This window comes from Thalassophryne amazonica, chromosome 13 (assembly GCF_902500255.1).
Source record: "Thalassophryne amazonica chromosome 13, fThaAma1.1, whole genome shotgun sequence".
Lineage (NCBI taxonomy): Eukaryota > Metazoa > Chordata > Actinopteri > Batrachoidiformes > Batrachoididae > Thalassophryne > Thalassophryne amazonica.
This window is the reverse complement of record NC_047115.1, coordinates 40,822,093-40,845,773: the sequence shown is the minus strand read 5'-3', so window position 1 is coordinate 40,845,773 and position 23,681 is coordinate 40,822,093. Positions and strand designations below refer to the sequence as shown.

At 38.5% G+C, this 23,681-nt stretch overlaps 1 protein-coding gene across 1 annotated transcript in view; it reads left to right on the top strand.

The window, feature by feature from the left end:
- Window positions 1-23,681, top strand: part of abcc2 (ATP-binding cassette, sub-family C (CFTR/MRP), member 2) — a 77,531-nt gene that overhangs the window by 27,467 nt on the left and 26,383 nt on the right. Inside the window, 11 exon segments of the mRNA XM_034184682.1 lie at window positions 82-263; window positions 1,770-1,947; window positions 15,805-16,059; window positions 18,245-18,310; window positions 20,898-21,035; window positions 21,141-21,222; window positions 21,225-21,286; window positions 21,376-21,460; window positions 21,573-21,639; window positions 21,720-21,846; window positions 23,283-23,459. Of these exon segments, the coding sequence (XP_034040573.1) occupies window positions 82-263; window positions 1,770-1,947; window positions 15,805-16,059; window positions 18,245-18,310; window positions 20,898-21,035; window positions 21,141-21,222; window positions 21,225-21,286; window positions 21,376-21,460; window positions 21,573-21,639; window positions 21,720-21,846; window positions 23,283-23,459 (1,419 nt within the window).

The following is a 23,681-nucleotide window of genomic DNA, read 5'->3' as shown; positions in this document are numbered from 1 at the left end:
GAAACGTATTTTAAACATGTATAAAGCTCTTAATGCTCTGTAAGGTACCCCAGCCTACTGGAAATGTTTTTCTTTTTTTAGGAGGAAAAAGGAGAGAAAGAAGATGAGGAAAAAGAAAATAACAAAAAGGAAGACCAGGAACACTATCCAAATTCATGGCTGATTCCAACCATATTCAAAACATTCAAATGGGTTCTCATTGAATCTGCCTTCTTCAAGCTTCTACAGGACCTGCTGTCTTTTGTCAGTCCTCAACTCTTAAAGTTAGTCATCTTATGAGACTTGCATCACATTTTACAGTTGACTATGAACTGAAATCACATTTTATTTGCATACATGCTTTAATTTTACACAGTTTGTTTTTCATTGATTATATAAAGCAGACCAGTGACCTTGATGAGTCAGTCTTTACTTTTGTTTGCTGTTGTTTGTTCTTTAACTCTGTCAGTGTGTTCTGAAATTATTAACTCGGATTCAGTGATCTCACATGACAGGACAGTGAAATTCACTTATGGCAGAGAGGAGAAGGTGTCAGAAAGCTATTTGAGCTCTAAAGCCATTAGAACATCAGTAGAGGAAAGTTAGAAATTTAGCTTTGTACACCCTTGCTGTTTTTGACACTTTAACAGCTATGTGGATTTGCTGTATTGATTGGTCAACTGTGCAGTGTCTTTAGTGTGGCGGACACATTTGTTTTCTTCCAGGCTTTTATTGATCTTTATTCACAGTGTTAATTTGACAAACACCAGACATCAAAAACAATGAAAAATGGATCATAAGGATGACAAAAATTGTGAATTCCTTGACCAGTATCCTCATGGGTTTTTCCACCCAGAGTGTTGGTGGTCTGTACCTTAATAGTTCTTTCTTCAGTTTAATACATCACTTTACATATTGCATGAATGGTTCCCAACCCAGTTGTGTGGAGCATCTTGAGGAGTGTGGTGCCGGTGCTTTGGGGTAGGACATGAACTAATGGGGAAAGTATGACCTGTAAGATAATTGAATCTTGTTGTGAGAGAAATATACATCGATGCTCTGATGCTGTCCAGTCAGCCAAACTTGAAGTTAGATACATTTATTGAGCAGAAGATTAATCAAATTTTTGTAAAACATGTGAATTAAAATATTGTGTGAATGCTGCCTAAATATGCACTTTGTTGTTGTTTCTGTTTGAGAAATAACAGTTTGTATCTTACATTTTTGATTTTTTTGAACAGTAATGTGGAAAGTGAAAACCAGTGTAAAGAACATCTGCTTGATGAGGTTAAAGTACCACAAGGTTGACTTCTGTTAATGGTCAATAGCAACTTCAGTAATAATAACTTTATTTATGCAGCATTTTTACTTCCAAATTATACAATTCAATGTGATTTAACATTAACAATTACACGTAGCAAATAAAAGCAGTAGAAATTAATCAAACATGAACACAGTACAAAACTATAAAACCCTTTATAGCACACAATAACACTTAAAATGTATGTACATAATATAAAATATAACACGCATAGCAAAGTAATGATGATAAATTATATGGTAATGAGAAAAGGTATGTCTTTAGTATGTATTTAAAAGACTTGGCACAAATAATTAGTCTTGTCAATCTGATCTTTCAGTTAAAGCCTAAGTTCATTTATCACAGATGAGATGGTCAATTCATAAAGAGGTGCACAACAGTTTGTGGTAAACTAATATAAATACAGATGTGTGTAATTTTTTTATCTTATTTGAGCTGACCCATGATCTACAAACATATTCTTTCCCAGATTGATGATCTCCTTCACTCATGACAAGTCCAGTTATGCATGGAAAGGGTACCTGTATGCGGTGCTGCTGATGGTCGTAGCTATTCTGCAGTCTCTCTTCTTGCAGCAGTATTTCCAGCGTTGCTTTGTGCTAGGGATGAAGGTCCGTACCGCTATCATGGCTGCTGTGTATAAAAAGGTAAGCGTACATTCTGTAAAACTCATCTAGCATGGGTGTATAAACCATATTTTCCAGAGTATTGGGCACAATAGTCTTGTTTAAACGGTGGGCACTAAAGGGGTAATATATGACACATATGATGCAATACTTCTACATCTGAGGACATCCCTCATCTGTCCCCATCAGAAACATGGCACTTTCTTTGAGTTTTTGGGCAAATGACACGGCAAACAAAGTGAAAATGCAAAGAAAAAGTGACAATGCAGTGGAAAGTGGACATGTGTTGCGGTTTGTTTATGACCCAGAGCTCAAATATGTCAAGGCGGTTGTGCAGGTGAGAGACTGCAGCTACTCTGTCAAGGTGTAGGTGTGCATGCTCAAACTTACCGACACGACCTCTCCCATTTGGCTCATCTTCCTTTCTGCACTGGGAACAGGAAAGAAAAACTGCACTTTTCCCAACTGCCTCAGTGATTGCAGCTGAAAACAAAGCAGTACACCATTTTTCCATGTGAAGTGATGCTGTGTTTGTGCAGGCTGTCCTTGGAGGTGGTCAAATCCCACGATATCACACAGGGGATCAAACGAGACTGTGGTTCTTCACCTTTGTCAAGACAATTTATCCACCTAGATGATGAGGCTTATTGACATACAGATTAAACAGCATGATTATTGCATAGATGTGCCTTGGACTGGTCACAGTAAAAGGTCACAATATTAATATTGTATAAAATATCTTTATAAATAGAAGAAGCTGGATATGGCACTTTTGGGTTGACATGGTTACATGTGGTCTGCTGTTATGACACTGGTTGACTGACTAGAAACAGAGTTGAGTCGACTAATGAAAATCATTCACACACCAGTTGGGTATTATTAATCATTAACTAGTTAACAATAAATGAATAAGGTCCAATCAGTGCAGTGGAATTCCAAATGAACTTTAAAAACAACTGGCACTACAACTTGAATTGTGGCATTAGTTCTGACTTCTCAGTGTTTAAGTCCTTATTCTTCATCTACAGGCTCCTTTCTGGTTTGTTGATTTGATTCATACCTGTGCTACAGCTTCACAGCCTCACTCCCTTTAACTGAAATTGATTCTTACTCTCTGTAATACATTCTTCACTAGAAAAAACTAAAACTAAGGGATTTCCTGATTCATGTAAGTAAAAGTAATCATTTTTCTAGTCAGAGGGCACTGGAAACAGTGGAAGTGTATACTGTGTCTTTGTAAATTCAAAACTGAAACAATGAAAAATTGGTGACTTAACAATTTCAAATTATTTTGTGAATGATTTATCTATAAAGTGTAGGAAAAGTACACTATCTGAATTAGCGACTTGTCGACTAGGAGAAAATTAGTCAGCTACCGTAGCACTCGCTGTAGTCGACTATAATGACTAGACGACCCAAACCCACTTGGAAACAACACTGGAGCCTGCTTATAGTAATGAAATGAACATTCAGTTTGCAGGCGACAGCTGTGGTAGACATTCCTGCACACAGTATGCCAACTGCACACTCCCTCAAAACCTGTGACATCTGTAGCATTGTCTTGTGTGATAAAATATTCTAGAGTGGTCTTTTATTGTCACCAGTCCAAGGCATACCTGTGCAATAATCATACTGTTTAATCAGCATATGCCGCACCTGTATGCAGTTAAATTTGTCTCATTAGTACCTTCAAATGCAGGTGTGTTATTTGCTCATAACTGGTGTACACATCACTCTGACGACTTCTTGTTTTCACACTATTAATGGTTCCCAGCATCACCTCTACGTGTCGGCAGTGGAACAATAGCTGTAGAAATGTGCGTACGCCAGCCAGGACATTTGCGTGATGCACCGCACATTTCCACAGTCATTTCACTTTTGAAACACCTAAACGTTAGCATAGAGAAGGACATGCGTGACGTTTTGTACATGAGGCCCCTGGAGAAGATCGTATGGAGGAGTGGACCAAAATCCCTGCTGCAGTGTGCAAACTTGGTCAAGAACTACAGGAAACACCTGACCTCTGTAATTGCAAACAAAGGTTTCTGTACCAAATATTAAGTTCAGTTTTTCTATTATATCAAATACTTATTTCATGTAGTAAAATGCAAATTAAATATTTAAAAATAATACAATGTGGTGATGGTTCAAGGAGGACAGACGCTCCGTGGCAGGTCTCCTCACTAGATTTGTCTATATAAATATATTCTGGCTCAACTATTGCCAAAATATAGCTGCTGTAGGCACTAAACCAACATGGTTACTGGAAATGTCACTGGATAATTTTTTTCACAAAGTCACAGAGAAGAGCACAGTGTAAGAAAGGCAGCAAGAGTACGGCTAACACAGAGCTACCTAGCCAAGATGGCAAGACCGAGCTAGAACTAGTTAATGACGAGGAGGAGCTCGAGGCTAACACAGAAGTGGAAACAGCCGAATCCCGAGACACAGGGTATGATAAAATGGACTCCATTTATATAGCACTTTTCCATCTGCATCAGACACTCAAATTATTACAATTATGCCTCACATTCACCCCATTGTCACACCGGGAGCAATAGGGGATTAAAGACCCAAGGGCCCTTAGTGATTTTCCAGTCAGGTGGGGATTTGAACCGGGGATCTTCTGGTCTCCAGCCCAACACCTTAACCACTAGACCATGGTGGAATGAGTGACTCGAAAGAAGTTACTGACCACTAAACTTGCTAATGTCTTGAAACCGGTCACAGAGATGTTGGAGAAACTAGAAAAAATTGTGGACCGAGTAGGGAACGTGGAGCAACGAGTGTCCGACCTGGAAGACACAGCGGTGGCTAATTCACCAAGATTTGACTCAGTGGAGCTGGAGCTCAAAAAAGCCATGGAAAAGCTTGAGAGCTTTGAAAATCAGAGCAGACGAGTAAATGTTACAATCATGGGTCTGAAGAAGAATACAGAAGGGAGGGATCCTGTAGCTTTTTTCAAGAAATGGATTCCTGAAGTCGAACATGGACACGCATGGAGAACAGATCAGAGTGGAGCGTGCTCATCGCTTGGGTCCTCCATTAGAGTCCAGCGGGAAACTGAGGCCCAGAGCAGTCGTGGTGAGGTTTCACAACTACACGGATAGACAGAGGATCCTACAAGCAGCAAGGGATGGAGGCAGTGTGACGCACGAGGGCCAAGAGGTGTTGTTCTTTCAGGACTTCTCGGCTGAGGTGGTAAAGAAATGAATCAGCAAATGCATGCAGAAAGCGCCGTCAAGTGGGGATCAAATATGGTTTTCTCTATCCAGCTGTAATTAAGATTCTTCCCCCAAAGGGTAAGCCCATTTACCTCCCTACACTGAAGGATGATTCAGACTATATCAAAACACTGCCTGCCAACCAGTGACCCCACCCCCCACACCCCCTTTTTTTTTATCTCGGATAAAAAGCTCTGTAGGAATACAGATTTGTTTCAGGCAAATTTCATTTAAAAACTAGCTGTAGTGGTGTGCTTAGCTATGACATTTACATGAGTCATATGCCCAGTAAATAATGATCATATTACCTTGATCTTGGTATTTTATTTTATAATGTGTATGAAGTTATTTACATTTTTACAGTTTATATCATCCAGATGGGGAGACCTGGCACAATATTTTAGAAACTTTTTTTTATTATTTCTGTCTTATTTTTATTTATGGGAATCACTGACCCTCAGGCCATACAGGTATAGCTAGAGATTAGTTTTTTGAGTTACGTCAGGTTTTGTGTAGTTTTGTTAGTTAGTGAAATCCAAGCTGTAGTTTATTCTATTTTCAATTTCAATTTATTTTCATTTATGTAGCGCCAAATCACAACAGAGTTGCCTCAAGGCACTTCACACAAGTAAGGTCTAACCTTACTAGCCCCCAGAGAAATAGTGGTAAGGAAAAACACCCTCTGAGGAAGAAACCTCAAGCAGACAAGACTCAAAGGGGTGACCCTCTGCTTGCGCCATGCTACAGACACAAATTACAGAACAATTCACAAAACGAATATACAGGAAATGCTGTTGGTGCGCAAGGCAGGAGGGTTTCCAGCACAAATACAATTCCCATCTCTGGATGGAGCTGCACTTTAAACAGAGAGAAAAAGCAGAACCAGGCATCAGAAAGACAAGAAATACAGTATAATTTGTCAGCATTAAACAACAAGAAAAAAAAACAAGAAATACTAAGGTGATCGCCGGCCACTAGCCCTAAACTTCACTAAAAGACACAGTATTTAGGTAAAGTTGAGGCTGCGGTACGCTCAGTTTCCTAATAAAATGAATTAAAAGAGTAAAAAGCGTAAAACAAAACCAGTATGCTAGCCATACGAAAGGAAAAATAAGTGCGTCAAGTCTGGACTTGAAAGTCTCCACAGGATCTGACTGTTTTATTGACGCAGGGAGATCATTCCACAGAACAGAGGCATGATAAGAGAAAGCTCTATGACCCACAAACTTCTTATTCACCCTAGGGACACAAAGTAGTCCTGCACCCTAAGAACGCAAAGCCCAGGCCGGTACTTAAGGTTTAATTAGGTCAGCTAGGTAGGGAGGTACCAGCCCGCGAACAATTTTATAGACTAGTAGCAGAACCTTAAAATCTGATTTCACTGGGACAGGAAGCCAGTGAAGGGATGCCAAAATGGGTGTAATGTGGTCAAACTTTCTGCTTCATGTCAAAAATCTGGCTGCAGCATTTTGAACCATTTGGAGAGCCGTAATGCTGGACTGCAGTAAACCAGAAATAGAACACTGCAGTAGTCCAATTTAGAAGAGATAAACGCATGGATCAGGTTCTCAGCATCAGCCGTAGACAGGATGGGGCGAATCTTCGCTATGTTTGGCAGGTGGAAAAAAGCAGTCTTCATAATATTTCTAATGTGGAGGTCAAAGGACAATGTAGGATCAAAAATGACCCCAAGGTTCCTCACTTTGTCAGTGTAATGTATGACACACGAGCCTAGGTTAAGCATTAGCTGGTCAAATTGATGCTGATGTCTCACTGGACCAAGAACCATCATTTCAGTCTTATCAGAGTTTAAAAGTAGAAAGTTTCTTGACATCCAACTTCTCACTAATGCAAGGCAATCTTCTAAGGATTTTATATGGATGAGATTACCAGCAGTTATCGGCATGTATACCCAGGGTTGGGAGGGTTACTTTAAAAATGTATTCCGATACAGTTACTAGTTACCTGTTGAAAAATGTAATCAGTAACGTAATCCAAGTACCATAATATTAAAGTAATGTAATTTGATTACTTTCAATTACTTTTGGATTACTCCAATATCAAATATGCTAATACAGACAAAAGAAACTAAATCTAAATAGTCTTGATTACATAGTACAGTTTATTAAGCAAAAATAAAACTGTTTCTTTTACATGGTATGCTCTGTTTTACTTCACATTATGAATTAAGAGCACCCACAGTATTGTTTTAAACACACCCAGTGTTCACCTGCTAAATTTTCAACAAAAAATGCCAAACGAAGGATAATGAAAACTCAGGCGTGTGCGGATGAATTTATAATTAAAAGTGGCTTGCAGAACAATATACAAAACAAAAAAAAAAGTCTACTAGCTCAGTAAATTTGCACCATGTTTAGCATATCAGTCCACTTATTGAACTTTCAAAATAAGAACAAAAGCATAATGAAAACCGTTAAGTACATCCTGTCAGTAAGGAGGCGTGATCGCCATTTTAATTCCGGGAAAGTTAGTGATTTGTGTGCATAGAAGTTCAAGAAACAGGTGGAATATGCCGGAAAGATGCGCATGTTGGCAAAGTAAGTGGTTTTGGTTCTTCTTGTCACTTTGTCCGTGATATTTGGATGATAAACAGCTGTATGTTTCCTGCCGTACCTGTGTCGCCCGATGACACGGACCATTAACTCTTCACTTATGTCAAGTTGATATTTTCCACTGCTAGACCAATGTCTAGCTAAAATACTTGTTGTTAGTGATTAAAATTGTTCGATAAGACTGGGGATTTTTTTTAAATTTGCACCTTAAAATAATGAGATTATAATGACCCCTGCTGTGCTGCTCACAGTCACACCCACACATAGAGATGTGTACCCACACCACTGACTTCATGAATGAAACTCGGTCAATAAAGGATAATTGTGTAAAAATATAATATGTATTGTAATGGTTTTAGGAGCCGCGCTGCGTTGAACAGCAGCTGCTGCAGGACGCCTCGGCACAGGAGCTTGAACAGCGCAGATCCGTGTCACATTCAACACTAATATTTGGGAATGTGTGTGTGTTCGAGTAAGTTTAATACTTTCCTGACATAATTTAATGTAATTTAATTTTACTGGCTCAATATCCAGGTCAAAATGGCATTTTAACACGTATTTTGCGAGCATTTTTCTGAGTGTGTTCAGTTGCGGATCTCCATTGAAAATGCATTAACATCCGGGTACTTCATCAATATTTTGCCCGGTTAGGAGACGTCATGTCGCTGTTCATGAAGGGACGTTTTCGTTTCAAAGAAAAAAAATATTATATACAGATAATATCATAAAATGCATTAAAATTGTAATCCTGCAAAGCAGTCCCCATTTTTACTAAATATACCTGTAATCTGAATACGTCTTTTTTTTCTTTAACTGTAGCGGAATACAGTTACCTTTTTTTTGTATCCTAATTACGTAATGCCGTTACATGTATTCCGTTACTCCCCAAGCCTTTGTATAACTATCATCTGCATAGCAGTGAAAGGTAATCTCAAAATGCCGCAATATGTGCCCAAGGGGCGCTATATAAAAGGAGAAAAGCAGGGGGCCTGAGACGGACTCCTGTGGAACCCCAAATTTCATGTCACTAAGGTTAGAGGTAGTATTACTGTACAAAACACAGTGAGAACAACTGGTCAAGTATGACGTCAGCCATGGGCACTCCCAGTAATCCCAAAATGATTTTCCAGCCTATCAAGAATATGATGATCCACGGTATCAAATGCAGCACTGAGATCTAACAGCACCAGAACCGTAGTGGTGTCCGAATCCATCGTAAGCAGAAGCTCATTCACCACTTTAGTGAGGGCCGTCTCTGCGGAATGATATTTTCTAAAAGTAGACTGCAGTGGCTCAAAGAGATTATTCTCAGTAAAATAGTCCACGAGCTGCCGTGACACCACTTTTTCCAGAATTTTAGAGCAAAATGATAGATTTGATAAATAGTCCACGAGCTGCCGTGACACCCCTTTTTCCAGAATTTTAGAGCAAAATGATAGATTTGATAAATAGTCCACGAGCTGCCGTGACACCACTTTTTCCAGAATTTTAGAGCAAAATGATAGATTTGATATCGGCCGATAGTTTTTCAATACACTAGGGTCAAGATTAGATTTCTTAAGTAATGGTTTAATCACTGCAGATTTGAAACATTTAGGAACAGTTCCAGAAGTTAAAGAAAGATTGATCATTTCCAGCACAGTCGGCCCAAGAGTGGGCCACAGGTCCTTAAATAGTTTTGTGGGTATAGAATCAAACAAACAGGTCGTGCTTTTTGTTAACATTACGAGAGATACTATCAAATTCTATAAATCTAGCTAATACCTCAGTAATGGTGCCCACCTCAATAGCAGGGCGTAGTGGCTGGGTTAGGGCATGCTAGGATATGTTTAACCTAATGTCTTCAATTTTCTTCTCAAAGTAATCCAGGAAATCATGTGCTGTAAAAGGAGAGCAAACTACAGGTGGTTGACCATGAATAAGTGTCATGTGTGTCAAACAAGAACTTTGAGTTATGCTTGTTTTTGTTGATCAAATCAGAGTAATAGGTCAGCTTTGTAGCCAGTATTGCATGCTTATAGTCTAAGATAGCGTCACGCCACGCAAGGTGGAAAACTTCTCATTTTGAACAACGCCATTTCTGTTCTAGACCTCTTGAGGTCACACAGGTAATCATTGAACCAAGGTGACTGTGTTTTGAGGGAGCGCGGTTTTAACACAGGTGGCGCAATCATGTCGAGTGTAGTTTTGAGCACTGAGTTTAAACTATCCACAACACTGTCTACTGATTGGGTATTTGCTAAATGTGAGGCTAAGACATCAGGCAGTTTAGCTTCAAATTCAGTCTTAGTTGAGGAGTTGATGCATCGTCGTAGTAATATATAAGGTTGTTGTTCCACTAAACAAGGCAGTGAAACTGTAAACTTAATAAGTGAGTGATCAGAGACCACTGATGTAAGAGGCATGATGTCAGTATTCCTTACAGCAATACCACGTGCGAGAACCAAATCCAGGGTATTTCCACTAATGTGCGTCGAGTCTCGAATGCATTGCTGAAATCCTAATGCATCCACAATTTCCATAAATGATTTGCAGATTGGATCAGAAGGCTTATTTATATTTAACTGCAGATCCTTTTTATTCTTTTTTCAGGTTTAACCTGCTAAAGATTATACAACATAATATAAAGCCAAAACGTTCAAATGATTAAATTTTGTACATGGAATATAAAAGGTTCGAACAGTGCAATAAAAAGGAAATCTGTTCTAAATTGTCTTAAAAAGGAAAACGTTCAGATTGCGTTTCTTCAGGAAACTCACTTGAACAATGATGAACACAAAAAAATTCTCAGGGAATGGATAGGGCAGGTTTACTTCTCCTTATACTCTACCAACAAGGGAGGAGTAATAATATTAATGTACAAAATGGTACAATTTAGGGCCATTGATAGTTATAAGGACACTGAGGGTTGAATTTTTTTTGGTGAAAGGAGATTTATATGGTGAACCAGTGTTACTGGGAAATGTTTACGTGCCCAGTGTTTACGATGAAGATTTTTTTTGCCCTCCTTCTTAGTAAAATTGCTGAAATGGATTGTACAAATGTAATCATTGGGGCGATTTCAATAGTAACCCATCTCCCACTTTCGACAGGAATCTCCCCACAGCACCTATTCGAGAACAGGTAGGGCATTATTAAATCTTTTAGAGTTTAAAATGATAGATATTTGGAGATATATGAACCCTAATAAAAAGAGCTACACATTTTATTCCTCCCCTCATTTGTCATCATCAAGGATTGACTACATTTTTATATCTTAACACTTTCCCAGTTAGTTGAACAATCAGACATTGGACCCATTGCTCTTTCAGATCATGCCCCGGTTAATATGGTAATGCAAGCACTTAGACCTGTAGAACGATCATTTTCTTGGAAAATCAATCCGTTATTATTCTAAATAAATAAATAATTGTCACATTTTTGGAAACTCAGACAGATTTTTATTTGGAGCAGAATGACAATGATGATTTGGACCCGAGAATGATGTGGGAAGCTTATAAAGCTTATATGCGTGGTACGATAATATCTTATTCGGCTCGAAGGAAGAAGGAGCGCATGCAAGAGTACTCTAAACTGGAAAAGAAAATAAAAGAATTGGAAGAAAATCTCTGTGTCTCTAAATCAAACGAGGTGCTGGAAGAATTAAAGTCAACAAGAACATTATTAGTAAATTTACTGACAAAAAAAGCTGAATTGGATATTATGTTTGCCATACAACGATTATTTGAATTTGGAAATAAACCGAACCAGTTTCTGGCCTGATTAGCAAGGAATTCCCCTCAAACATCATTCATTTCTTCAATATTAGATGAAAATCAACACCGTCACACAAATAATGTACGGATTAACGTACATTAACGTTAATGTTTTAAAAAAATACTATAAAAATCTCTATAGCTCGGAAATCAATATGGATACATTAAATGCTGGAATTTTTTTAAACAGGTTGGAAATCCCACAATTAACACATGAACGAGCAACAATGTTAGAAGATCCTGTTATGGTACCTGAAATTGACAAAGCAATCTCGGCACTTCAGACAGGTAAAAGCCCAGGAGCTGATGGATTCTGTGCGCAATTTTATAAAGCATTAAAAAATAAAATTAACAATTTGTTAGTCCGAGTGTTCAATAAATCTTTCGATGCCGGTGAACTACCTCAAACTATGTATTTGGCTCATATAATAGTTATCCTTAGAAAGTGGAAAGACCCGGAACAATGTTCTTCCTACCATCCAATAAGCTTACTGGGAGTAGACCTAAAAATACTTTCTAAAATTGTGGCTAATAGGTTAGAACTAGTAATAACGGAGATAGTTAATACAGATCAAACAGGATTTATAAAAGGTCACACATCTTCAAACAACACAAGACAGTTAATTGATATAGTTCATCATCTAGATTTGAATCAAATTCCAAGTGCCATTGTAGCAATGGACACAGAGAAAGCATTTGTTTGCATAGAGCGTGAATATATGATAAATATTCCAAAAAGATTTAACTTCCAGGCTGATTTTATCAGGTGGGTGTACGTTTTGTAAAAGCTGCCCTGCGCTTCAGTGCTCACAAATGGTCTCATTTCGTCATCATTTCCCCTCAATAGAGGTACAGCCCAAGGAAGTCTACTCTCTCCTTTATTATTCTCGTTAGCTATTGAACCACTAGCAATAGCTATCCAACAAACGCATAAATATTAAGGGTACAATGATGGGAACAACACAACATAAAATACTATTATATGCGGATGATAGCCTCTTGACGTTAACAGAACTGACAAACACGTTACCATTCTTAATCAATTGTGTTGAGGAATTTGGTCAGATTTCTGGCTATAAGGTTAACTTTACAAAATCTGAAATGATGCCTTTAGGGATATCTAACAATACTGAACCAAATTTTGTAAAACCGTCTCGCTGGGCACCCAAAGGATTTACATACCTGGAGGTGAAGATAACCTAAGATTAATGAACTTTACATTGAAAACATTGATCCCATAATAAAACATGTGAAAGAAATAATGACAAGGTGGAAGACATTCCCCATTTCCTTTCTTGGCAGAATCAATCTTGTGAAGATGAAAATCCTTCCTAGACTGACTTACCTGCTGTCAATGCTATTTGAAAAGGAAACGTATAAAAGATATAAATAAGGCTTTATCCAACTTTATCTGGGCTGGCAGAAAGCCTAAAATTAAATTAGACATTTTACAACTTCCTAAAGAACAAGGCGGATGGGGCCTCCCCAGCATTGCAAATTATACATTATCAATGCAAGCCAGAATTATTTCAATATGGGCATCTAACAGACCAAAGCCTCCGTGGTTTGAGATAGAATTATCATTTTGCAAACCATTTTCTCCCATCAATATCCTTGATAAATGAAGAGGTGAATTATCAAACCAGGCCAGAGAAAATTTTCTTATTACAAATGTGATTATAGCTTGGAACAATTTAAAGAAATTATTTGGCTCTAAACATAAACTGTGCTGTTTAACAACACTGACTGATAATCCAGATTTAGCCCAGGAAGACACTGGATCCAATTTTCGGAGATGGCAGGAAGCAGGGATTCACAATTTATATAGTCTCTGGAAGGATGGGAAATGTAAAACCTTTGAATCCATAAAAACTGAATACAATTTACCAATGGGAGATTTTTTTCAAATATTTACAGGTCAGACACTATGTACAAGGTTGGGTAGGATTACTTTGAAATGTAATCCAAATTAATCAGATTACAAGTAATCCAAATGTACATACATACATGTAATCCACATGTATTCTTTCAAAGTAATCCTACCCAACCTTGACTATGTACATAATAAAATGAAAAACTTGGACTTCCAGGAGGACTTTCATTTGATAGAGAGACGTTTACTAAGTTGCGCAAAACAAAGCCACTTTGTGTCTAGGTTTTACTCAAAGCTACAGCATCTAAATACAGATAAACTATCATTTTTGAGGAATTTATGGTCATCTCTACTACAAACACCTCTAGATACTGATTCATGGGAAAACAATTTTGCTTGTTCCTTCCAAAACATCAATTTGCAATAGATTTTGAGAACTTCAGTACAATATTCTGTTAAATGTTTACGTATCACCACAGATGTACAGTAAATATACTCCAGGGGCCTCCCCTAATTGGCCAAAATGTAAAAACAATATGGGAACTAGAATTCATTGTCTTTGGGAATGTGAAAAAAATCTGTCAATTCTGGGAAACGGTATGTATTGAGGTTAGTGCAATAATTGAACAACCAGTACCGCCCAATCCGCTTTTATGCCTATTGGGTCTTATACCAGGATCACTTAAAGACTATAAAGATACTGTACAGCTTCTGTTTATCATAGGACGGAAAGCCATTATGACCAAATGGGTTGGCGATGAACCTCCATCATTACAATTGTGGAGAGCATTAATATTGGATGTTGTTTCCTTGGAAAAACTGTGATTCTGTGTTGACAGTCAGTCTGGAATATTTGTAGACCGATTCAGCAAGGTATTGGGGCAGAAATGTTTGAAAAGTTATGATGCTCAACTGGGAGATAAATGTTTATGCTGTACTCTTTGTCGTCCCCCCCCCCCCCTTTTTTTTTTTATTGTATATTTATGTTTGGATCTGTAAAGGAAAAAGGTGTGTGTTTGACTGTACTGGACCGTTAATGTTTAAAAAATGTTCAATAAAAAGAATTTTCCAAAAAAAAAAATACAATGTTTTTTTTTTTTTTTTAGATTTTCTCACAGTTGAAGTGTACCTATAATAAAAATTGCAGACCTCTCCATTCTTTGCAAAATCAACAGTGTATCAAATACTTATTTTCCCCACACTATGTTTAAAAGTTAACACCATATGACAGTGCAGGCATCAAGCATTGTTTTGTTAATAATCACCGGCCTTGAATTATGCCCTGCCTCATTTAGGTCCGAGTCTGAGCACTGTTTGAAAAAAATAAATGGCAGGTCTTTTAATCACGGAAATACAGTACTGCTGAACTTCATTTCATACCTCTGTTACTGGGCACGTCCAGACTGCTCTGTCCGGTACATGCAAGGGGTTTTTAATAGAAATACCCTACAATGGGGCAGTACGTTTTGTCTGATGTGAGAGAAAATCTGTTTTATATACGGTATTTATTACATAGAAAACCATACAGAAGCATTGGGACTTTTGTCCAGTCAATGTGAATATCTGGCTTATATGATGACAGTTTAAGCAAGTTTTACTGTACACATTTATTTGTAAAAACCAACACACAAGTTACAAATCGGAAATTTTTATTTGTGGATCGCACTACAGGTGTGCAAATCAAGGAATATTTGTAGATCACCCTCTGTGCTTTGAAGGTATTAATGAGACAAATTTAACTCCATGCACCTGCCAGGTAAATGGATTATCTTGGCAAAGGTGATGTGCTCACTAAAATAAATTTTAACGAATCAAATAATACATTTTGTGTGCATAGATGAAATCTGAGACTTTTTTTTTTTATCAAGCATAGATAACTTTTAGGTAGACAAAAACATTAGTATATAAATAATGAATGTCTGAGTTCAGTAGTATGAATATTTCATGAGGTGAAAGCTGGAACATACCATTCAACAAGGCGAATCACTGAATTAAATGTTCATTCCATTGAAACAATGTAAAAACATTCATTATTTGTTTTATATAATGGCTAAAATAGATCCTTGTCATTTGATATTTTATTAATTTATAAACAACAGAAAAGGGATTTACATTTTGGTGTTCCACTGCTGCTAAAGACCAAATTGTGACATGTAGTCCAGTGATGCAGTGCACGGACTGTGTGCTTGTGCGCAGAGTGCAATGGTACCAAACATATAGAACCAAATTTGCACTCTAAATGGAACCAAACTGCACTCTAAATACAATGCAACACAAATGGGACGAATAAGCCATGTCATGCGACATAAAAGCACCAATCAAATGACAAGGTTCCACTCAACTGTTATATAATTGACTTTATACCCAGTCAGTGCACTCTAGGAGCATTTCTTTTTGTTTTTCCTGTCTGCATTGCTTCCTCCTACTTACCCTTGCTTGTTTGTTTTTATTAGTCATTGGTGGTGACAAATGACTCTCGTAAAGAGTCAACAGTTGGGGAAACGGTAAACCTGATGTCAGCGGATGCTCAACGTTTCAACGAGGTGACCAATTTCATCCACCTGTTGTGGTCCTCTCCCTTGCAAATAGTGCTGTCCATTGTTTTCCTGTGGTTCGAGTTAGGGCCCTCTGTGCTAGCAGGACTGACAGTTATGGTGTTAATGGTGCCAATCAACGGACTGCTTGTCACCAAGGCCAGAAAATTCCAGGTTAGCAGCAATACTCGTACTGTAATAAGTATACCATGCAGCCTTCAAGATTATTATAATGTGTTTGGAGATTATGTGCAGATATCAAGTTAAAGGTAAATGGACTGCATTTATATAGAGCTTTTCCATCTGCATCAGAAGCTCAAAGCGCTTTTCAGTTCTGCCTCACATTCACACAGACACACTCGAACACCAATGTCAGGGTGCTGCCATGCAAGGCGCTCACTACACACTGGTAGCAACTGTGATTTTCCGGTCTGGCTGGAATTTTAACTTGTGGATCCTCTGGTCTGAAGCCAAACGCTTAACCACTAGACCAACGGTGGGCAATGAGGGCCAAGACACTGGGGGTTTTCCTTGCAACCAATCCCCTCAGCAGGTGGGTTGCTGATGAGCTTCTCCCGTGAACATAAACACCTGATCATTAATGAAATCACCTGCTGAGGGGATTGGTAGCAAGGGAAACCTGCAATGTCTCGGCCCTTCATTGTAGGATTGCCCACTCCTGCACTAGACCATCACCTCCCCAAGTTAATATAAAATGGAGTGGGATTAAACTACATTGTGCACAACAAGGTGCACTTGTGGAGTTACTGCCTCACCTGCAGCAAACCAGATGTAAACAGCTCAGCCTTTGTCTCAGAATAGTGCTGAATACATTATAACATCTCATAATGGAATACATTTTCTTTAAGCTTTATGCACCTGCTGATATGAACTCGAGGTGGCACAGAAGGCTGTGGGACCCAAATGCAAACTCACAGACAGTAGAGTTGAAACTGAAAGGCTTTATTGGTCAAAATGAGCTGGGATTTGGTACACAGTTAGACAATCAATGATGCAGAGGTACAGGTAGTCAGCAGGCAAATGTCATCAGAAAGGCAGGCTCAGATCTTTTACACAAGCAGACAAAGTACGTGGGCAGTAGCAAGACAAGGTCACAAAACAGAACTGGGTCAGTACACGGCAAGACAAGGCAGAGCTATGAAAAAAGGCTGGTACAAGGACTGTGAAAATCAATGAACTGGCGAGGCTCGAGTGAAAACAGAGGGCTTAAATAACCAGGGTGAAAATGAGGAAAGTGAGAACACGTGTGTCAGAAGAATCAGGAAGGGGGCGTGGCAAACAGAAGAAACGGGAAAGTTCAGGTGGGCGTGACTAAGTGCAAAAAGACTGAACAGCAAAAACCAAAACATAATCCTGATGAAGAAAAAAAAAACCAGAAAGGACAAAATACAGAGACAAGTGCAGTGAGACAAAGACAAAAGAAAACAGACAGAAAAAAAACCAACTGAACAACATAACATGCTAACGGAAAGAAATGACCCAAAAACTAATAATGTTAAGGTGAACAGACCAGCCAGAAAATAAAAGACTAAGACAAAACTAGAACGGAACTGACCATGACTAAAGTATAAAAAACTAACAAGAACAAAATGTCAAAACAACCTATAGACTAAATAGAAAACAAACCCAGACTATAGAATAACAGATAATGCCAAAAAATGTCTGAACAGAAAAATAAGTGATTAACTGAAAACCAGAGACAAAAGTATACTTCACAGAAAAAGCCCGACTAAAGCATAACAAGAAATGAGTTAAACAGAACCAAACTAAGACTGAAGTGACTAAGGTAACAATAAATGAAAGCAATAAGGCAAAACAGCTACCAAGACGAAACTACACAATAAATGAATGATGACCTTAAAACAAAACCAATGATAAGATGAACATGGCGAGAATACAAATACAGATGTACAGAACAAGAAAGCAGAGATCAATGCAAAACTCATGACAGGAAGCCCATCAAGGGCAGGATCATGACACCTGCTATGTAACTGTACCCATGGGAATGAAAACAGTTGGGGCTACAGCAGTCTAACAAGTGACCACATGACCTTGACCTTCACCCATATGATTGACCTCTGACTGAAACAGTTGATTTATTTATTCATTTATTTTACCTGCACAAAGTTGATGTTGTGTACAATACCTAAAAAAGGTTTGACCAAAAATCACATTCAATCTTCATAAACTCTGATTTACTGGTAACTAAATGCTGACAACAGCCATCTGACTGCATTATCAGTGTCAGGCAGGTCATTCTCACAATTATACACTGCAGTGTGTAATGCTAATTGTCAGATTTTTAATTAACAAAAATATGCACATTATCTCTTTTCAGGTTGAGAACATGGCGTTCAAAGACAAGAGACTGAAAGTCATGAATGAAATACTCAATGGGATCAAGGTAAGTGCACTTCCCACATTAAATACACTTAGGCACAGTAGTAAAACATGTTTACGCTGCGCCATCTAATTTTAGGGAGTTGAGGGAAATTTGTTTATTTATTTATCTTTTTGTAAATTTATTAAGACTAAAAAAAAAACCCCTAAGAAATCACATGTACTTAAGTATTCACAGCCTTTGCCATGAAGCTTAAAATTGAGCGCAGGTGCACCCTGTTTCCACTGATCATCCTTGAGATGTTTCTACAGCTTAACTGGAGTCCACCTGTGATAAATTCAGTTGATTGGACATGATTTGGAAAGGCACACACCTGTCTGCATATAATGTCCCACAGTTGACAGTGCATGTCAGAGCACAAACCAAGCATGAAGTCAAAGGAATTGTCTGTAGACCTCTGAGACAGGATTGTCTCGAGGCACAAATCCGGGGAAGAATACAGAAACATTTCTCTTGCTTTGAAGGTCCCAATGAACACAGTGGCCTCCATTATCTGTAAATGGAAGAAGTTCAGATCCAACAGGAGTCTTCCTAGAGCTGGCCGCCTGTCTAAAAATGATCAGGGGAGAAGAGCCTTAGTTAGGGAGGTGACCAAGAACCCGATGGTCACTCTGTCTCCAGCATTCCTCTGTGGAGAGAAGAGAACCTTCCAGAAGGACAACCATCTCTGCAGCAATTCAGCGATCAGGCATGTATGGTAGAGTGGCCAAACAGAAGCCACTCCTTAGTAAAAGGCACGTGGCAGCCCACCTGGAGTTTCTCCAAATGCACCTGAAGGACTCTCAGACCATGAGAAACAAAATTCACCAAAGATCGAACTCTTTGGTGTGAATGCCAGGCATCATTTTTGTAGGAAAGCAGGCACCATCCCTACAGTGAAGCATGGTGGTGGCAGCATCATGCTGTGGGGATGTTTTTCAGCAGCAGGAACTGGGAGACTAGTCAGGATTGAGGGAAAGATTAATGCAGCAAGGTACAGAGACATCCTGAATGAAAACCTGCCAAAGGTACATTGACAAAGTATTGAGTGACGGGTGTGAATTGTTATGTACAAGTGATTTTGTTTTTTCTTTTTAATAACCTTGCAAAAAATTCCAAAAAAAATTTCACATTGTCATTATGGGGTGTTGTGAGTAGAATTTTGAGGGAAAATGGCTTTACTCCATTTTGGAATAAGGCTGTAACATAACAAAATGTGGAAACAAGATGAAGCGCTGTGAATACTTTACGGATGCACCATACATGCAATGAAAATTCCTGAATCACTCTGACAATATAAAATACCATAAAAACAATAAGCAATAAAAAACTACTATAGACCACTATAAAACCAGGTCTTTTTGACAAGCAGTTGTAATTTGTGCAATGTCCAGTAGTAAGTGCTGGAAGAATGGGGATGTCTGCTTGAAACATTCTAATGAGGATAGAAAATCCTTCAGTCTGTTAATTGTTGGCCATGTGACTGAGGAACCTCTTGCCTGAATTCATCAGGCTGAACAGGTAATTACTGGGGTGAGAAGAGTCCTTAATAAACTTTGTTGCCCTGGTCCTGCAGTGACTCATGTAGTTGTCCTGAGCAGAGGGTAGACCAAGTCTGGTGCAGTGTGCTGCTGCCTTAATCAACCTCTACGGCTTTTTGGTTTTAAGTGGAGCAGTTCCTGAAGTAGGATGAAATATTCATGGTTAAGATGTTTTTAACAGCAACTGTGTACAGTAGAAGGTTTTTACAGTCCCAAAGGTAACCCTGAACCTTCTTAGTTGTCTCAGATGGTTTGTCCATGTGTGTTCACAAAATAATTTGCATATTTACTCCAGTTGGGACCAAATGTTATGGAAAGATTGAGTGTCAGCCAAGGACAATACCATTTGAGTTTGAGAAAAATTCTTAAAACTCATGCTCAAAATGTTGGCCCAGTGACTCTACAGAAATGATAGCTAGAATGACTGATTTGAGGAACGAGTTAAAGAGACACCTTTGGTTACTATGAAACACTAATGAAGTCATATACCTATATCAGCTTTCTCTTGGTCACGTGATCTCAAACTCCTTTGCAATGGCTATTTCAAGAAATCGGTTTAAGATACACCCATGGTTATTCCCTATATTTGAAAGGTCAAACTCAGTCATAATTGTTTGACTCCAATATTCCAGAGCCAGTGTGGTTTAAACACAGTGGAGGGGTTGTATGTTAGCGAAGGACAAAGTAAATTTTTGACAAAATTAATCAAATTCCAAGATAATTTAGAACTATATATTACAATAGAGCTGAATCACAAATAATCAATTAGTATGAACTGACATCAAGCATGTGCTCTCTGGATTATAGAAGAAACAGCAGAGTGCTTTGAGTAATTTGTGTAAAATTGTCCCATTTTAAGTATTAAATGACTGGTTTGATGGAATTTGGGGCGGAGTGGGGGGTGTCACAGATGAAACGTTTTCTGTATTTTTTTTTCCTTTCATTGTGTTGTAGCCACTGCCTGTGGATTATTGACCTTGGCTGCCTGAAGTATGAATGCTATGGGTCCATTCTTTCATCCTTCCTCTTCATTGTCCTCAACATTACCACCTTCTCTCTACATCCACCAGATTCTGAAGCTGTATGCATGGGAGCCCTCCTTCCAGGCACAGGTGGAAGATATTAGGGAGGAAGAACTGAAGGTCATGAAGAAGTTTGCTTACCTCAACTCTGTGTCCGTCTTCATCTTCAGTTGTGCCCCGGCTCTGGTGAGTCCTGAGAGAGGACATCACAAAGACAGAAGGGAGAAAGTGAGGTCCTGTGGTTTGAGAAAACACAATAGTTCCTGTGTTTTCTCACACAATTCCTTGCAGGTGTCTTTGGCGAGCTTTGCTGTGTTTGTCCTGGTGAGCTCAGACAATGTGTTGACTGCTGAGAAAGCGTTTACTTCCATCTCTCTTTCAACATCCTTCGTTTTCCCCTGGCCATGCTGCCCCAGCTCATTGCTGGCATGGTGCAAGTAAGCAGCAACATCTAAAAGTATACATCCCGAACCCGAAACACTTATAAAAGATAGTGTCAAAACCACCGTGTTGTTTGACTCTTCAGACGTCTGTGTCCAAGAAAAGACTTGAGAGATATCTGTCTAGAGATGACCTTGACAGTGACATAGTGCACCATGACCACAGTTTTGGTATGTTTACACTCAGCATGTATACCTGTGGCTTATTTAAAGGAACGAGATTGACATTTGTACACAGAACTACATTTTCTTTCCTTGTCAATCTGCTTTTTTATTCTTCTAGACACCGCTGTTAGTGTTCGTGATGCTTCCTTTGCCTGGGAAAAGGATGCTGAGCCACTTTTAAAGAAGTATGTTTGTCACTTTAAAGGCGATATGCCTACAAAACATTGTATTGACCATATCTAATCTGTGTGTGTGTGTTTATTAGTGTGTCGTTGGACATTAAGCCAGGTGGGTTAGTTGCAGTAGTCGGAGCAGTGGGTTCTGGGAAATCCTCTCTCATATCAGCCCTCCTGGGAGAGATGCATAGTACCAAAGGCTTTACCAACATTCAGGTATCACTTTATTTGTGTTTGCATGTTTAGAAATATGCATAATATCACATGCAAAGCAGGTTTAAAGAACATCTGTTCTTTAAACCTGCTTGTTTGGTTGCATGGCCCAAGCAGAGGGTCGCCGCTTTGAGTTTGGTCTACTTAAGGTTTCTTCCTCAAATCATCAGAGGGAGTTTTTCCTTACCACTGTTACCTGTGTGCTTGCTCTGGGGGTTGGTAAGGTTAGACCGTACTTGTGTGAAGCACCTTGAGGCAACTTTGTTGTGATTTGGCGCTATATAAATGAAAATAAATTGAAATTCTGTTCTTCTTGTTGCAACTACAGTACAGTAATTTCACACCTTTTTAAAATCTGAACACCAAATTAACCAAAATGACTGTTCTTCTAAGATAATTGTTGAGAACACTAAAAGAATTTCAAAACAGTTATTTTCTATTTCTTCATGAGTATCAGACATCAGGACATTAGTTTTACCTTGTTTACCTTGTTTGTCCATCAAATATTTAAATACACTGAAATTTGACAAAGGTTTTTCTTCTTTTCATTAAACTATTAGCATCTTTTCTTAAACCAGATGGTTACATTTTAAAGAAAAACATGAAATCTAAATTATAGTTTAAAATAAAGTTTTTAGTAGGGGTGCGCCTATCCAATATTATGGATTTGTATTGTTTGATATTGGCCAAAATTACTCAATTGGATATTGGGAATAAAGAACAAAACAAAAAACAAAATCCAATCCTGTTCAAGTCTTCTAATGGACATCTGAGCCATATTTCTGGGCTATGAACATCCCCAAATCAGAAAACTTTGGGACAATTTGGAAAATGCAAATTAAAAACAAAACTGCTGCAGTGAAAAATAAGTCAACATAACTGTCAGGATCACTGCGGGAGTTGTATTTTCCATATCATCCCAACTTTTTCTGATTTGAGGTTGTATGTTTTCCTTTCGGGAAGTAGAATATTTGTTTCACAGTGTGAATTAATGTTTTGTTAGATGGTAAGATGAGTAAAGTACATGCAGACAAATGTATTTATGAGTAGATGAATTTTTGTAAGACAGAGAAAAAGGAATCTGATTAGTTGCGGTGTCAGCAGATATTGAAGATTTCAGTACTGGGATTGTGCCATCCCTAGTTTTTACCAGCACATTCAAAGAACAGGATGTTTATTATTGACTGAATTTCCTTGAACGCTCTGTACTTCCTGAGGAAGAACAAAACTTCAAACGGCTCTTTTAACCATGAAACGCAATAAGCCTTTGTTGCTATGAAAAGGACCTTGAGTTCCTTCTCTTCTCCCACACCCCCTTCTCCTTGCAAACTGGAAAATATTTCTTTAAAATATAAAACCTGTATATTTACCCCCTTATACTCAACAGAGTACTGAATAACAGGATTTCTTCCCCTAATCCTTGAGTCTTTCTTTTCTAGGGTACAGTTGCTTTTGTTCCTCAACAAGCCTGGATCCAGAATGCCACTTTGAAGGACAACATTCTATTTGGTTCTCCCCATGAAGACCACAGGTTCAAGGAGGTAATACAAGCCTGCGCTCTGGCCCCCGACCTGGAGTTGTTGCCGGGAGGAGCCCTCACTGAGATCGGAGAGAAGGTATGATAGACTGTTGGGGCATTTTGTTCCTCTTATCTCGTGCCTATGTACTTTAGGTAAACAGTGATGGCACAATATGACATTATGAGTGTGCATGTTTCCCATAGCATACAAATAAACCAGATCTTTTTCATTAATAATCTGGATGTAGCCTTGTAGTAGGAATCCTTAATCTGTTTCACTTTGTAATTTTCTAAATTGGTTCCTGATTTAATGTTTTCT